This window comes from Hydra viridissima, unplaced genomic scaffold (assembly GCF_058129835.1).
Source record: "Hydra viridissima isolate aposymbiotic clone 2 unplaced genomic scaffold, HvirCarnegie_v1 scaffold_20, whole genome shotgun sequence".
Lineage (NCBI taxonomy): Eukaryota > Metazoa > Cnidaria > Hydrozoa > Anthoathecata > Hydridae > Hydra > Hydra viridissima.
The window spans coordinates 779154-795000 of record NW_028324319.1 but is presented as its reverse complement, the minus strand read 5'-3'; the positions used below and the strand labels follow the sequence as shown (position 1 = coordinate 795000).

Genomic DNA, 15847 nt, shown 5'->3' with positions numbered 1-15847 from the left:
TGTTTTTAACTATTTGTAGATATGTCCTGGGGTTGCACTGCGGAAAATGGTAGAACAACCAAATACCATAAATTTTATTTACTAATGTCGCTTCTGAGATTACGTTTCAATTTTATTTAATAGTTTAACAGTCAATCATTACTATAATGCCGGAATTTCACATAATTTTATGTAAAAACAAAATTATTGAAGCCCTATTGTTTATTACTTTGTGGATGTTCATTTCAAACCTATTCGATTCATCTCTTTAAAAGTTAATTTTCTATAAAACTTCCTGGGAATAATTATAAAGTATTATACATTTTTGAAAAGCTCAACTTATGGAGATTTTAAGAAAATTATACATTTTTAATTATATGGTTTAGTTTAGGAGTAATTATTTTAATAATAAAATAAATGAAAAAAAAAAATTCTTCAAGTTCACTGGCAGTTACCCACGCTTCCCCAAGCTTTACATTTAATGTAGTATTGTAGCCTAGGTGTTTATTAAAAGCATATATAAGAATGAGGTGCAGAAACGTGCGGTTTCCGAAATTATCGGGAAAAAAGTGATCAAAGTAAAAAAAATACAGAAAACCGCTTTTTATCGTGGTTTCAAATTTTGTTCATTTATAACAATAGTTTAACATATGTTTTCCCAGCAAACATCGAGTCTAAAAAAGATGTCTTTTAGAGGTATAAAAAACGTCTAATACGTCTAAAAGACATATTTAAGACGTCTTTTTTAGACTAAATGTTTGCTGGGTTTTTAAGGTGGCTCACCCCCATTAAAAATCAAAAAAAAAATTTTTTTTTTTTTTTTGAATTATGTTATATTAAGCATCGAAGTACAAAATTCATAATATATTTTTACTATTATATGCTTAAAAAGTAACAAAAAATACCGTTATTGTGGTTAATACAGTTTCCTACTCCTTAGCAACGCCATAGCAACGGTGTAAACAACAAATTTATTCATTACTTCTTGAAGGTTTTAACTTAAAGTTTTGAACTATTTTTCAATGTTAGATCTATTATGCTTTTCTACTGTTCTGTAAAATGTAATATTTCTTAAAAATGTGCTCTGTATCATTAATTCAATGTAATTTAACTGAAAACTATCTATCTCGATATGGCGAGCAAAAGGAATAAAATTAGAAATTTAAAGAGAAAATATCATGGAAATAGGTATACAAGGAGAGCAGAGGAAGTAAATGGTTGTAGCAGGAAATCAGAAACAACAAGTGCATCAAAGCTTAAGAAAAAACATAACTTTAGTGCTGCAACAAATTGTGATTCCGAAGTTGACAATTTTTTCTTTATTTGTAACTTTAGAATTATTAAAAATATATTTGAACAGTATTCCACATGCAGTGAGTGTAATAGCAAGCTAACTTTTTTTCATAATGAATCTATACGTATGGGATTTTCTATTGGAATTATAATACAATGTTCAAACTGTGACTTTGAAAGTACATTTTATTCATCACCATCTGTAAATCAAAGTGTTTCTAGTTCAAAACCATATGAAATAAATTTACATGCTGTTATGGCATTTCGTGAAATTGGACGTGGTAGAGAAGCTATGTCTACTTTTACTGCTATAATGAATATGCCTCCACCTCTTACGAATCACAGTTATAATATTACAAACAATAAACTACATAAAGTTTATAAAGAAAGCAGTTCTCAGAGTATGAAAGCTGCTGGGTAAAACAAGCTATAGACAAAAAACAAATTTACCTGTAGCAATTATGGAGGAAATTAAACCTATTTTTCAAGAATTATCAAACCCTGAAATGCTAAGAAAGTGTTTACATGGGATGACACAAAACTGCAATGAGTCATTTAATGGTTTGATATGGCAGCGATGCCCTAAAACTACTTTTACTGCAAGGAAAATTCTTGAAATATCTGTTTATTCTTCTATTTTAAATTACAATGATGGATTTTCTTCTTTAAGTTGCATTTTTAAAATGCTTGGGTTTTCTGGAGGTGTTTATTTTGAAAAAGGAGCTTTCAAAAAAGATAAAAACCGACTATCAAATATGTCAAGAAAATCGACTGATGTTAGTAAAACACGAAGAAAACATATAAGATCAATAAACAAAGGTTATTTAGACATTGACAAGGAGAATGATGATATGAAATCTTATGCTAGTGGCAGTTTTTAGTAACTTTTTATAAAAAAAACTTTTTGTTTTTATGTTGTTTTTTTTAAAATGTGTTTTTTAAGACTTTCTTATTTTAATATATTTTTCTTACGAAAACGTTAATATCTTCAGTTTGGTTAAAGCTTTTATCTTCAAATTTTCACAGTATGTTGATTAACTTATTTATGAGGGCTGGGACTAGAATTATAACATTTTAAGCATAAATAAATTAGTTTGAATGTAGTTTGTTAGACTGACACAGGCACTAAATCAATTTCTGCACCTTTATTGCTGCCATTTTAGTTTTTTTTAACATTTGAAAAAAATTTTAGTTCCAGCCCTGGAGCAACTATTTAGCTACCATTTGGCAAAATATGGTGTATTCAGTGCAAATTTTACTCAAGATATCATTGTTTTAGCTAAGGTAAGATTTTAGACAAATTATGCTGACTCAGCATCAAAAAATGGAAATTTCATTTTTCTTTTAAGAAGTTAAAGTTTTAATAGAATTTCCTTATATAAAAAATAAAAAACAAGTTTTTAACCTTTATAAATAAAAAGTTAGATTTAGAGGGGGTGAGCCACCTTAATTTATTATCAATTTTTATTGGTACCATTATATTCTTGCATTTTTGCTCGGAAGACCGTGCGTGTCTTATGAAGATTCATCAGAATCCAGCAATAAAGAAAAAATACTATGTTACTTAAGGAATATAGATTCGAACACATCTTTAATATATATCATTAGGTGTTACGTTCAATAGGAGAAGAAGCAGAAGCAAAACTTGTGGAATCATAAAGGATTGCTGATAAATACAAAAAAAACTTAATATCGAGTTTTATGGAAAACGCAAGCCAGAAAAACATGCTAACGGATGAAGAAGCCACTCAGCGTGTTTATTGATTTAGATTTAACAAAAGCACAATATTTGTACATGAGGAAGGTGACAAAACTTTTCGAAATGAACGAAACTGTTCCATATTCCCACCATATTAAAAAAAATGCAAGAAATTAAACAGACCAGTTATCCACCACCTTCTGCTATAGAAATTACTAACGCACATCGTCAGGTTAGAATTATTTTGTTCTATTTCCCATTTTAAACGTTGAAAGAAAGTTTTTGATTTTTTTCTATAAGTAAAAATTATTTAAAATTTTACTATTACTTTTTAAAGAAATAATAACTTATTCTTTAAATAATTTATATTTAAAGAAACTATTTAGAAAAAAGTTTTTTTAAATAAAATGTATTTTAAAAGTAATCATTACTTAGTGAAATTAACAACTCATTTTCTCCCAACGTTTAAAATTGGAGATAGAACAAAATAATTCTAACCTGACGACATGCGAAAATTCTGGAGCTGCAAGATTTATTGGATCACACCGTAGCTAGAATCTTGACCATAGGTTCTGTGTCAAGTATTGAATTTAAATATTTACTTTTATATAGTAAATGGGTCTGTGATGGTTCCTCTGGCCAAACCTAATACAAGCAGAAACTTCCAGAGGAATCTGAACTTATATCTGATGCAAGTTTGTTTATTGGTTGTTTGATAGTAAAAAATTTCGCCTTAATTATGCCAGGAGATGTTCTCGATCAATTACAAATGAGGATGTATTTCATACTCTTCTGTACAGTTCCGACCCGTACATCACCAGCATTAGATGAAGATACTTTGCAGCTTATGAAAGTCAACAAACTAATTTTAGGAGCTGAAAATTCCTATGTAGTTATGATATAGTACCTATAATATACCTACACATTATTTCATAAAAACAACAATTTAAAAATTGTTGTTAAGAAACTGTCCGAAATATTTCTATAATTAGAAGGTAAGCATTTTGTGTATTTTTCGTCGTTTCTAGTAATTTTAAGGTATTTCATACATTTGAAAAGTATTATGTTAAGTATAAATAAAATAAATGCCAATTTTGAAATTTTTTATTTTTACTTATTTTTAATTTTTATAAAAAGTATTTCATTAGAAGCGTAATACACTACTTTACATTTGTGAAAAATTTCAATTCTCTATTTTTAACAACAAAAAAGTTATTGATTTTTGGTGTGAAACACACCTTTATTTTCCATTGTGCCTTGACTCGATTTATTTCCTCGTTGAACTGTTTTTTATAGATTTTCCACTGTGCGTTGACTCGATTTATTTTCTCGTTGAACTGTTTCTATAGATTTTCGATTTATTTTTGTGAAAATAATTTTTAACATGCTGAAAATTTGTAACCAGATTTACAAAAAGGGTTCGGTTTTTTTTGAGGAGGGAAGGGGATTAGTTTTTTTAAATTACATATTTAAGCTGTTATTAAAAATGCCACTCAAAGAAAGAACTAAGTAAACGCGATTTATTTTTTGCTGCCTCATTTATTATGGGTTGCCCTAATTGTTAAAATTAATGACGTTTGTTTCTTCTGTGAATACTATGGCATTGAAAGTGTTGCAATATGCCACATTTTCCGTATTATTAAGATATGCTAAACCAAAAAATAACTAGAAAGAATTTTTTAAGACATGTCCACGGAACCATTCCACAGAGTATACAAAAATTAGGAATACATAGAACTTTTAACATTTTAGCATGACTTACATCAGGAGGTTTCCGGGATCATTTTCAATGTGTTTATGTTAAATCTGATTGTCTCAAACATTTGAGGTTGTTGGTTTCCAGCTGCAGTAAGCTGGACAGTATCATCATAGTAAAATATTGACAATTAATAGGTTTTGGAAGCTGATAATTAATTCATTTAACAATTAAGAAACCTAAATGATTTTATTGAGGAGAAAAATAAAAGTTATTATAATGTGAGGGCGGCGTTTTCATCAAATTAATTTAATGTTTGTTAATATTACGTAAAGTTTAGGATTTAGGGATATAGGAAAGTTTTGGTTTTTAGGTTTATATGGAAGGGTGAATGGAGGTTGGGGTCGAGGTTGATGGCCCGGGGATTACTTGATTAAGAAAAAGCGAGGTTTGGGGATAGTTTGTTTAGGAATGGGCAAGGTTTAATCGTTAAAGGGTTAAGGCTGTGTTTGCCGTTCTCAGTATATTCTGTTTTGCAATAAAAGTCAATAAACGTTATGTTAGTGTGTAATAGTTAGCAATCTTTTGCTCATAACGTTATGTAATACAAGTAATATTCTCTTACACTTCTCGCAGTGTTCAATAAAACTGTTTATATCAATTACTGCTCTTTTTTTTTCTTCTCTTTTTTACAAATATCTCTTCTTTATTTGAAAGTTCTGGTTATTCTTCTTTAAACAATATTTCTTCTTCTTTCCCTTTTTTACTCAACTGCTTGTTCATCAAAATATTTTTTTTTTTAACACAAAATTCTTTCTCTTTTTAAAATTCTTCTTAAAGCTTTCTTAGAACTTTCTCTTTAAAACTTCGTCTTCTTTTCTTCTTCCAAAAGAGACGAACATACGCCCGTCTAAAAACTTCAAAACTATATTTTTTTTGAGCTTTTATAGCTTTTGGTTGTTTTTCTGTTGCGATGCCCATTCACCTTTAATTTAAGTGGCAGGTTGATAAATCTTCTCATTTACGTCTTTTCCCAGTTGTATTCAACTTTTCTTACGCTTTATCATTTATGCACCTTCGTATTTACGTCTTTTCCTAGTTGTACTGAATATGTATAAACTAGATGTCCAACTTCACAAAAGTTCCGTAAGAAAAAGTGAAGCAAGAAATTTAATGCCGGTAGGCGTTTCATTTAAACTGACAATTATTCTTTTTTTTTTTTTTTTTTCTATTTAACATTGCATCATTTCAGGCTGACAAAACAAATCTGGGCTGGCAAAAAATTTGCTTCACTGCGGAAGTGCGAGTTAGATATCTACTTTATATGTATAATTGGTTTTACATACTTTTCTTCTTACGCTTTATCACTTATTTATATGAAGAGTTGATGAGTGATCTTGGGTGTGTGTTTTTTTTTTTAAATATTTGTTTTTAATTCAGTTCTCTCTCCTCACAATAATTTGATTCCTTTTCTGATAAAATCTTTTCGTTTAAAAAAGAGGACATGGCAAGGGCAAGTTTTACAAAAGCCACAGTAATTATTACGTAACAGCCTCTTTCCACCTCGCCTGCAAGCTCCGCTACTTGCCAGACTTATTTTTCAGAATTGACTGCTTTATGTTTAAATAATTATTAGTCAGGTGAACTTAAAAAAAATAGAACTGGATATTTATTAGAAGCAAAGATCTTTTTAATTTTGTGTTTTTGATAAGCTCAAAATACTCCATGCGTGATAAACATCGCATGATTGTATAGATTATAGTTAATATTAAGGAAGATGTAATAATAGCAATGTCCATTGAGTTATAAAATACAGATGACAGCGCTGCTGACGCGCTATAAAATAATAACAATAACATAGGTGATAATAATAAGCATTCATAACATTAATTTTCAGATTTATAATGTTAACAATTATTAGACTAATCATTATAGCCGAAAAAGGATACCATCCTGTTTGTAACTTGTCGCAGACTGGGGATTTTATAACTTACCTTGAAATTTTATCGGATTTCTTGATTCACGAAGATGTTTTATAGAATTGGCAAAAAGAAAAACAGAACGGCATTAGTTCAAGATTTTTTTCATATATAAAATTATTAATCTTTGTAAAATATTGATCTAACAGTAATTTGACGAGTAAACAGTTTTTTTGGTCAAGAAACCGCATCAGAAACTTGCAATCAAAAAAACCTCTCATACGGTTCTCAGTCTATCCACTAAGAAGAAATAAAAAATAAAAAAATAAAGGTGGCGTTGCAATAAACGCGTAAAATAAGTAATATTCAAGAAGATCTTCATAAACTTACATCGACTCCAGAAGCCAGCTCGATATCCTGCAGAAAAAACGAAAGTATTTTTTAAACTATAAGATTTCTAAAATCCTTTGATTCTTGTGAAAATTTTAGAATTTTTACTAAAGTGATGCTCTTTCACGCTAAACGCATGCAATAGTCACTGAGTAAAATTTAAACTATATGTAAGTAGGTGGAACTCAACAGGTGGAACTCAACAGGTGCAGTTCAATTGGTCGTTTCTTAACTTGCTAATTATATCATGTTAGAAAAGTATCAAAAATTGATAAAAAATTTTTTTTTAATGTTTGGAAGAATAATACCTCCATGCTGCTTCTATCACGTGGTTCCCGTCCCGCAATTCCGGATAAGTCTAATTCTCCCGCAGTTGAATTTCGCTCAACGCCATGTAAACCATCCAACGCTTGAACATTTTCTGGATCCAGCCTACCGTTGCATAAATATTTGAATTTTCGATACAAAGCGAAAAGTACAAACGAACACAATGCTTCAAACCAATGAAATCAAAAAATAAAAATAAAACAAAACAAAAAAAAAACAGCGATTGACCTTAGAGCCATGTCATACATTGATATTCCTTCCTCTATGTTTCCCATTTGTTTCAAGCAATCACCAGCCAGACGATATAGGGTTGACGTTTGCCGGGTCGCTAGTTGCTTACGCAGCCTAAAACAATTTATAACAAAACAACAACAAAAAAAAACATTTTACAACAAAAAAAAAGCACGCAGAAGCAGGATTGTCAAATGTCTAACTTCAGAATTTTTTTTTTCTGTCCAACTTAACGAGAACAGTTTCGATGACTTTTTCATGACTTACAAAAATTTAAACTTATAGTTGCATACTAAATTAATTACTGACAGAACGCCTTTGATTCAATATCTGCAGTTTATTTAAATATAAAGCTAAAGTCAGTAGGAAAACTAGATTAAAAAAGACTCTTAAAAATGCAATGAAAATTTTTCAATAAAAATTCAAAGGCAATTGGACCAAAGAAAAAGTTCTTAAATTTCGTTTATCGTTAAAACTTTAGGGTGGAAAGTGTCTATAAAAAAATATTAGTGTATATAAGAGTATAAATACATATAATAAATACATAAGAAAAATTAACTACAGTGAATCACTTACAACTGTTCTGCTTCTTCAAAAAGGTGTTCTTTAATGAGAATTTCCGTTAGAATAATTGTTGGTGGTACATAAGTTGCATCATTAGATATAGCTTTCTTAAGCATCGTTTTAGCCTGAAAAATGCCCACAATTTAGTAAATCTTTAAGCACACATGTTCCACTTAAATGAGAAAAATGAATTATATATAAAAAACCTTTTCCAGAGTTTGAGACTCTTCTGCATATACTTTTGCACAAAGCTAAGATAAACATCGCAATAAATATTAATAATACAACAAGAACATAGACAAATATTAGAGAATAAAAGATAAATATAAGAAAAATAAGAAAAAAATAAATACAGTCAGTGTTCTTGCATTCGCTCCAATTGCTTTATGAGCATTCTTGGCAACAACCAAAGCCTCTTTTAATTTTTCTGTTGAAATGTAGCAATCTACCAGTCCTAAATTTTAGAAAATTTAATATTTACTGAAAAAAATTAACCTTAAACTTTTATTTTCTATAAATTATTCTATCATAAATTATTCTATCATAAATTAGTATAACAGATAGTAATACTAATATATGTTTTACATATAGTAATGATTTTTTGTTAAGATATATAATTTTAAATGATGTCTAAGCTGAAGTTATCTGTTGGAGAAAATTGCAAATTGCAGAAAATGTTAAACTAATAGAACTAATTTCTATTTAAATATAATGTAAAAAACAGTCTGAAATTTTTTCTTTGTCTATAAAGTAAATTTTATCCATAAAAGGCCTGATATATTCACAGAAACACTATGTACATTACAGTGCAATTAGCAGAAGTAGCAGTCTGGAATGCCTTTATTGTTTATTTTTATTTTCTAAAATAAAAAATCCATTTTTTTGCTTCTGGAATGGTGCTTACAAATGGATAGGTGTTAGGTTTTCAACATATCAACTGTGTAACTGTGTAGTAACTCTGAGTTATCTGTATAGCTCAGTTTGTTTATGCATCTCTGGAGATAATTGTCTGGTGAGTTATTTAAGATCATTTACATAATAAAATCTCTTTTACACACTGAATTTCGCTGCAACCATTCTGCTTTTTTTTAAAAAATAATTTCACTTAGTGAAACAAATTAAAATAACAATGCATTTTCTTTGTTTACAGTCAATCTTTCAAAACTAGCTTTATAGTACTTGAAAGGGAGATAAATTTGGTTTATAACAATAAAATTATTATCAAAAGTGATTAAGTGCTTCTCAAAATATTTCAAAAATCTTATGGGTCATTATCATATTGCACAGTTTTTATGTTTTAACGATACTTCATTTACAAATAAAATATAAAAGTAAATTGATAACACCTAAAAAAATTTTTTGAAATATAATCTTTACCAGCATATGACTCAAATCTCTTTGGATCCAACCTTATGGCTTCCCTAAAGTGAATGAGTGCTTCTTGAGTCTTGTTTAATGAATGAAGAAGAGAAGCTATTATATAAAATACTTAAATTTATTTATGCATAATTTGAATTGTAGTTTTAAATTTTAAATTATAACTTTACTGCATACATTAATTGCATAAATTGCATAGATTGCAGCATGCATACATACATATATACATACATACATACATACATACATACATACATACATACATACATACATACATACATACATACATACATACATACATACATATATACATACATACAAACATACATACATACAATTATGTCATGTATGTAAATATGCTAAAAAAAACAACATTCAACAAAACCAACCTTTTAAAACTAATGCTTGGACATTTGTAACATCAGTTACATGAGCCTAAAAGATTAAAAGCAATTGGTAAATGATGTTATTCCTACTCCAAATCCAAAAGCAAATAAATTTTTGAAGAATAATTTATATGAATTCAATACACATTTAAAATTCTTAGTAAAACATTAGCACATCAAATCACATCAAACATCGGGGAGATGAACATGACCAAAATTTGAAGTAAACTTAACACAGTTAAAAACTGCAAAAAAATATACAACAAGTGTTGCTTATTTTTGAAACTTTATTCATGTTAAAATCATTTTCACTTTTTCAATATTTTCATTTTATTTGTGAATAACTTGATATGAATTACAAAGCCATATAATATAGTTAGTACTGAGTAAAACGGAAAAAAAAGAAACTCACAAGTTTAAAATGAGTTACCTTCTGAGCAAAATAAACTGCTCTAGCCTTTTGGTTGCAACATAAAGAGTAATAAGCCAAAGCTATCCAGGATTCAACACTCTGATCATTGACTTCTAAAAGTTCTTGTGACAACCTAATTTCATAATTAGTGACAGGTTAAAAATAAAATTATGCTCCTTTTTATATGTTCAAATACAAATTTAATTTTTATTAAAAGTTATTGTTTTCTTTTCTTTTTTTTTTTTTGCACATTTATTACAATTTTTAGTGTAGAGTATTTTACTTAATTTTACATAATTATATTTTCATTTTACTTTTGTAGTTCAGCTTTCTGTTTGTTATCTGCCAACAGTTGGGCAAATGTGTCCATTCCTATGAGATGGTGCTTGTTTATCAAGCGTACCTGGATTATAAACAAAAAACTGTTTTCAACTTTATGATTTAATTTTGGTTAAAAAATATTTAAAATAAAACCAACAAACTAATAACAATCATTTCATAATTAATAATTTAACAATAATTTTTTAAATTCAATGCACTTTTATTAATTTTAAGAATTATATGAAAAAACAAAATCAACCAAAATCATAATGAAATAAACACTATTATTGATTGAATTTGTTTCTTCTATTATATATAATATAAAAACAATGTCACTTAAGTATTTATTTATACTACATAACATATCTGTATTCATATATAATAGTAATTTGTTCAACATATATTTATAGAAAGGAATCTCTGCTGTTTAACAATTAGTTTCAAACTCAAATATTTTGAAAAAAATTTGATGTAAAATATATTTTGAAGAATTTGATATTTATATTTACTCTTTCATAAGTACTTTTAGCACTGTCAACATCCCCAGTTCTACAGTATGACTCTGCTATTTTTGATAGAAGACAGCAATTATTTCTCAGGCTCTAAAATTCAAAATTGGATAAGAAACTAAATACAAATAAGAGAAAAATTGGTATAAACAGTTATATGCAAATATTTACCTGAGTTTCCAGTGACTTAAACACATGTAAGGCTTCTTAAAAAAAAAACAACCTACTTTTCAGTTTAAGATTTCAAGTTACAAATTACTTATTTACAAATATATGCAAATAATTATAATAAATTCTGATTTCAAATTTTAACAGACTTTAAAAGAAACAAGAGAAACTCATTAGCCAACTATAAATCAACCATGAGAACCAAGTTTAAAAAAAATCATTCAAATTCAAAAAATCAAAGATAAGCACTAAATAAAGAGCATTCACTTACTCGGATGTTTGTTAAGAGAAACTAAAGCATATCCTTTAATGTATTGGATCATCCTAAAGATTAATAGGGGAATAAAATGACAACTCTAATGTTAAAAAAAGTGAAATTTTTCTATATCAATTACTTTAGGATTAATATTTAAAAATCAACCAGCAATATACAAAAAAATATCTGAGTAATTTGTTTTTGGGTTCATATTTAGTAGCTTATTCAATATTCTTATTAAGAGAAAAGTCAGGTTCACTTAGCTTTGAGCAACATTACAGAATCACAAGATGATCCCTGATAAAATTAAGGAGCTTTGAATTTCTAAAATCTTTTAAAATTCGCCAGTGACTTTTTGCAAACTTTTGTAAATGTTTTAAATTAATTTATCAAAATTAAATCTTGATTTTTAAATAATTTTTTAAATTTTTAAATAAATTAATTTAAAAAACTGACAGCTAAAATGAACTTTTCTTTTATTTGTTATTTTTATTTGTTTCTTTTATTTGTTATTTTTCTTTATAAAACTTAATAGCTTTAAAACAAATTTTATAATCAGTCTAGAAATGTAGAATGAGTATTGCCAAACATCTAAACAAGCGTTTTAATGCGTTTGTTGTATGCTTCTGATTCAACTAGCACCTTTACTCAGTTATCAAATGTAAAATAAAGGACACAGTCTTTTCCATCTTCAAGCTCTTCATCCAGCAAAAAATTTCTTAAACCAAGCATATAAATAAAAAAAACTTCTCTGGGTTTTAAGGAAATTATTAAACTACTTTGGTACATCTGGACTCCTGGAAATCTTTTAATAAAACTTTCAAATTTGTGTGTTAAATGAACTGGTGGAAGCAAAATATTATTAAGCAAGCACTTTAAAACTCTATATCAACTATGAAAATACCTTAAATAAAATAACGTTCTTTTTAATCTAAATAAAAGTTACTAATTATGTTTGTTGTTATTGTTGTTGTTTTTTTTCTTCATTTGTTTCAACCATTGAATGGAAATAACTTAACATTCAGGGGTTGGAGATCCAATGCTACACATTAAGGTATGAACCTCTTGAACGGGTGTGCCCAAGTCTAGTAAAGAAGTAGCTGCTTCCAAAGCAAGTGGTTCAGATCTAAAGAAAGAAAGTTAAACGGGGATGACTAAGCATCTATTAAGTAGTTAATAATTTCAAACTAGGTTCATACAATAAATTACTTGTGACAATACTCCTTCACTTTACTTTAAATTTTGGGCTTTAATACTTAAAAAATGTCATAAATCTTTAGTTAGAAAATTTTAGTTAGAAAACCCTTTAGTTAGAAACGATTAGTTTATCACCTGTGAACCAAAAACTCTACTATACACATTATATACAAGATCTAAGTATCTTAAATGTGCAATATATCAATTCCAACGATTTAATGGATAGTACTAAAATATTAACATTTGACTGTAAATAGGCATATGAGATTGTTTTGATTTCTATTTTGAATAATTTACAATATGTATAAAATAAATATTCTTTGAAAAAAACTGTGTTCAAATAAAAAAATTGGCCTAAAAAAGTTGGTAATTAAATATTTAATGAAAAAACTATGATATACAAGGATTTTCATAAAAATAGAGTGTACTAGCTCACATTTTATAATTTCTGAGCTTGAAATGGGGGCACCATATTATAATCTAGATCAGCCAAAGGAAACTATGTTGCTTGACTAATCATAGAGCTTTTTAGCACCATGAACAATAATGATTCGTTGTATTTACTATATGCAAAACCATTGTTTTCTCAAATGTAAGTTTTTGACTTAAATATATGGTTTTAGACAATGGGTTGGAAATGATTTTATTTTTTTGAATTTTATCCATTTTTAGGATTTATTATGAACCAAAACTTCTTAGTATTTTAGTAACATTATATGGTTTTTGATGTTACAAACAAAACTTTGGTTACCTTAAGACATCCTTGAAACAAGTGACAGCTGATCTGTAAAAGATAAAAAAAAAAGAAAAAAATTATTTGTGTACTCTTTACAAAATTAGTATCTGATGTTGGGTAAATATGCACATATTCCTAGAGAGTTTAAATAAAGAACCATAGATCTTTAAAATTACCATCTTGAGGTACCTTTCCATTCCATGTTTTTGGTAAAGTTTAGCAAGCATCATATTGATTTTTGGTGTTCTTTGTTTTTGTGCAATACTTTCAAACTTAATAAACAAATTTACTTTATAAACAAACCCACCAAACAATGAGCTTTTTACAATAAAAATTTATAGCAAAATAAATATGCTACATGAAGAATAAACATGCTATATGAAGAATAAAGAACAGAAAAAATAAACATGCTACATGAAGAATAAACATGCTACATGACGAATAAAGAACAGAAAAAATAAACATGCTACATGAAGAATAAACATGCTACATGAAGAATACACATGCTACATTAAGAATAAAGAACAGAAAAAATACCATTTTTTAAAGAGTATAATTTTAAAATTAAAGCTTTACTCACTGTAGCCATAGCTTGCTTGAGGTTTTTCATCTTCATGTAGCAATCATAAAGTTTGCACTTTATATCAACTTCTGAGCTCAAATTTGACTGAAAATAATAAAAAATTTACCAGAAGAAAAGAAAAAAAAAGACAACTTTAATTGTGCTTTGATAGCAGTTGGGTAGAAAAAACAAATAACCTGTCTCTGTACAGGTTGCAATTTCATTCTAGCAAACAATCTTCTCAACTTCAATGCATCACAGTATTGCAGCTAAAAAAGGTAAAAAAAAAAATTAAATAAGATTTCAAATTCTGATGAGAAAAAAATTATAACTATAAAGTACCAATTCTCTGACAATTATGTTCTTTCTAACAAACTTAATAAGTTCTGCAGACAAATAACTCAGATATCTTAGCTAAATAAAAAGTATATGGCACAGCAACTTTAAACTTAAACATTTTTATAAAATATTATTTTCTTGGTTGAAATAAAAAAAGCATGCCAAGTTCAACCAGAGATAACCATTAGTAAAACATAAAATTACTGGTCAAAGAAAACATAAAAAATAAAGCCTTTTAAGTTACTTATTAAATATATACTACTTTTTAAATATTTACTTTAACAATTAAATGGAAAACCGGGAAAATATTCAGAAAAAATCAGCTTTTAACTGACAAAAACAAAAATTAATAATCAACAAATAATCTAAGTAAAAGCATCTTACTTCTGCCATTTTATAATCTCCTTCTTTATACAAAGCATTCCCATAGAAAACAAGAAGCTGGTACTTCATAGCTGCAGTTTGGAAGTCATCTTCCTTAATTAATGCAAGTTCACCAAGTGACAAATGAAATGATGCCTATAAGTATTTATTATTTATTGTCAATTCAAACACTAAACTATCTTTTCATTTTAAATTTTCTTTTACTGTCAATTGATGGGCCCAGGAACAGTGATTAGCTTGGAATTTAAATTAACATTAGGTCTATTGGAATGTTCTTTCTGTTTTAATAAAGTTTGTCGACGGTAAGAATAATTTGTATTTTGTTTTATTCTAAAAACAGACAGAACTTTCCAGTAGATTTAATATATTGCTCAACACTTGCAGTTCTAAAGATTAAAAATTTGAATTAAAAGGCCTACCAACAATTTTAAACTTCCATACAACCCATTCTCATAAAGTTTTGACAATTGTTCAATACTTATTGCCTGCATTCCTTTTGCTTGATGAAAAAATATAAATACTTTTTATTCTGAAACAAAATAAAAATAATCAACAAGACAAAATTATTTTTTTAAGTGAAACCAAGTGACACTCACCTCATACATTGCATTCTAATACAACATTACAAAAGGGTTCCTTTACAGCTACATTCTAACATACTACTAATACAACATTACAAAGGGTTCCTTTACAGTTATATTCAAAAAAGAAAATCTCTCCCTGATGTAAAGTCAAAGAGAATTTTTATCTTCCAAAAATTTGCTTGCTTGTTAAACCAAACAAAAATAGTAATTTTTTATAAAAAAACTGTGGTGCATTTTTTTTTTTTAAATTCTGTACATATTTTTTATTTGCATCTGTTCATGCCTGGCAACCTTCTAACATTTCTAATAAGGAGTTCACTAGAGATGTAATCTTAAAATATGCAGTCATGATGCTACTTTATTTTCTTAAAAATCATAAATATCTTTTACACAAAATATAAATAAACTTAGTGGTAAAAAATCTGAAAAAAAAAAAAAATGCTGGAATGGTGAAATAAATTCATGCAATATTTTTCCATAAATAATGTATTTACAAAAACTATACACCAAATTGTTAA

General features: G+C 27.7%; 1 protein-coding gene and 1 pseudogene across 4 annotated transcripts; one reads left to right on the top strand and one right to left on the bottom strand.

Annotated features, from left to right (window-relative positions):
- The first annotated feature begins 869 nt into the window (after positions 1-869).
- On the top strand, positions 870-3011 carry LOC149876451 (uncharacterized; annotated as a pseudogene).
- A 3723-nt stretch (positions 3012-6734) lies between these two features.
- LOC145187967 (anaphase-promoting complex subunit 7-like) lies at positions 6735-15303 on the bottom strand. Of its 4 annotated transcripts, XM_090075359.1 has the most exons (21): positions 15165-15301; positions 14746-14880; positions 14220-14291; positions 14041-14127; positions 13650-13732; positions 13476-13508; positions 12547-12653; positions 11543-11596; positions 11275-11309; positions 11104-11196; positions 10588-10676; positions 10292-10406; positions 9865-9910; positions 9476-9571; positions 8452-8552; positions 8305-8349; positions 8111-8223; positions 7532-7648; positions 7285-7408; positions 6977-7003; positions 6735-6886 (listed from the first exon to the last, which is right to left on the bottom strand). In XM_090075359.1, the coding sequence occupies exons 1-21, from the start codon at positions 15234-15236 to the stop codon at positions 6875-6877; spliced, it is 1656 nt and encodes a 551-aa protein (XP_089931485.1). In that variant the 5' UTR covers positions 15237-15301; the 3' UTR covers positions 6735-6874. The 4 variants fall into 4 exon arrangements, with proteins under 4 accessions (XP_089931485.1, XP_089931486.1, XP_089931487.1 ...); XM_090075360.1 differs by lacking the exons at positions 14220-14291; positions 14746-14880; positions 15165-15301 and having other exon boundaries at positions 13637-13732; positions 14041-14116; XM_090075361.1 differs by lacking the exons at positions 13650-13732; positions 14041-14127; positions 14220-14291; positions 14746-14880; positions 15165-15301 and having other exon boundaries at positions 11543-11595; positions 12590-12653; positions 13476-13501.
- Between the last annotated feature and the right edge of the window lie 544 nt (positions 15304-15847).

What these genes read in the sequence shown, in the direction of transcription:
- LOC145187967 (XM_090075359.1), bottom strand. Translation starts at nt 15,236, where the DNA reads ATGCAGGCAATAAGTATTGAACAATTGTCAAAACTTTATGAGAATGGG. An exon ending in TTCTCTTAACAAACATCCGA is followed by an intron (nt 11,310 to 11,542) that starts GTAAGTGAATGC and finishes TTTTTTTTTAAG; the next exon opens with AAGCCTTACATGTGTTTAAG. An exon ending in GAGATTTGAGTCATATGCTG is followed by an intron (nt 8,553 to 9,475) that starts GTAAAGATTATA and finishes TCTAAAATTTAG; the next exon opens with GACTGGTAGATTGCTACATT.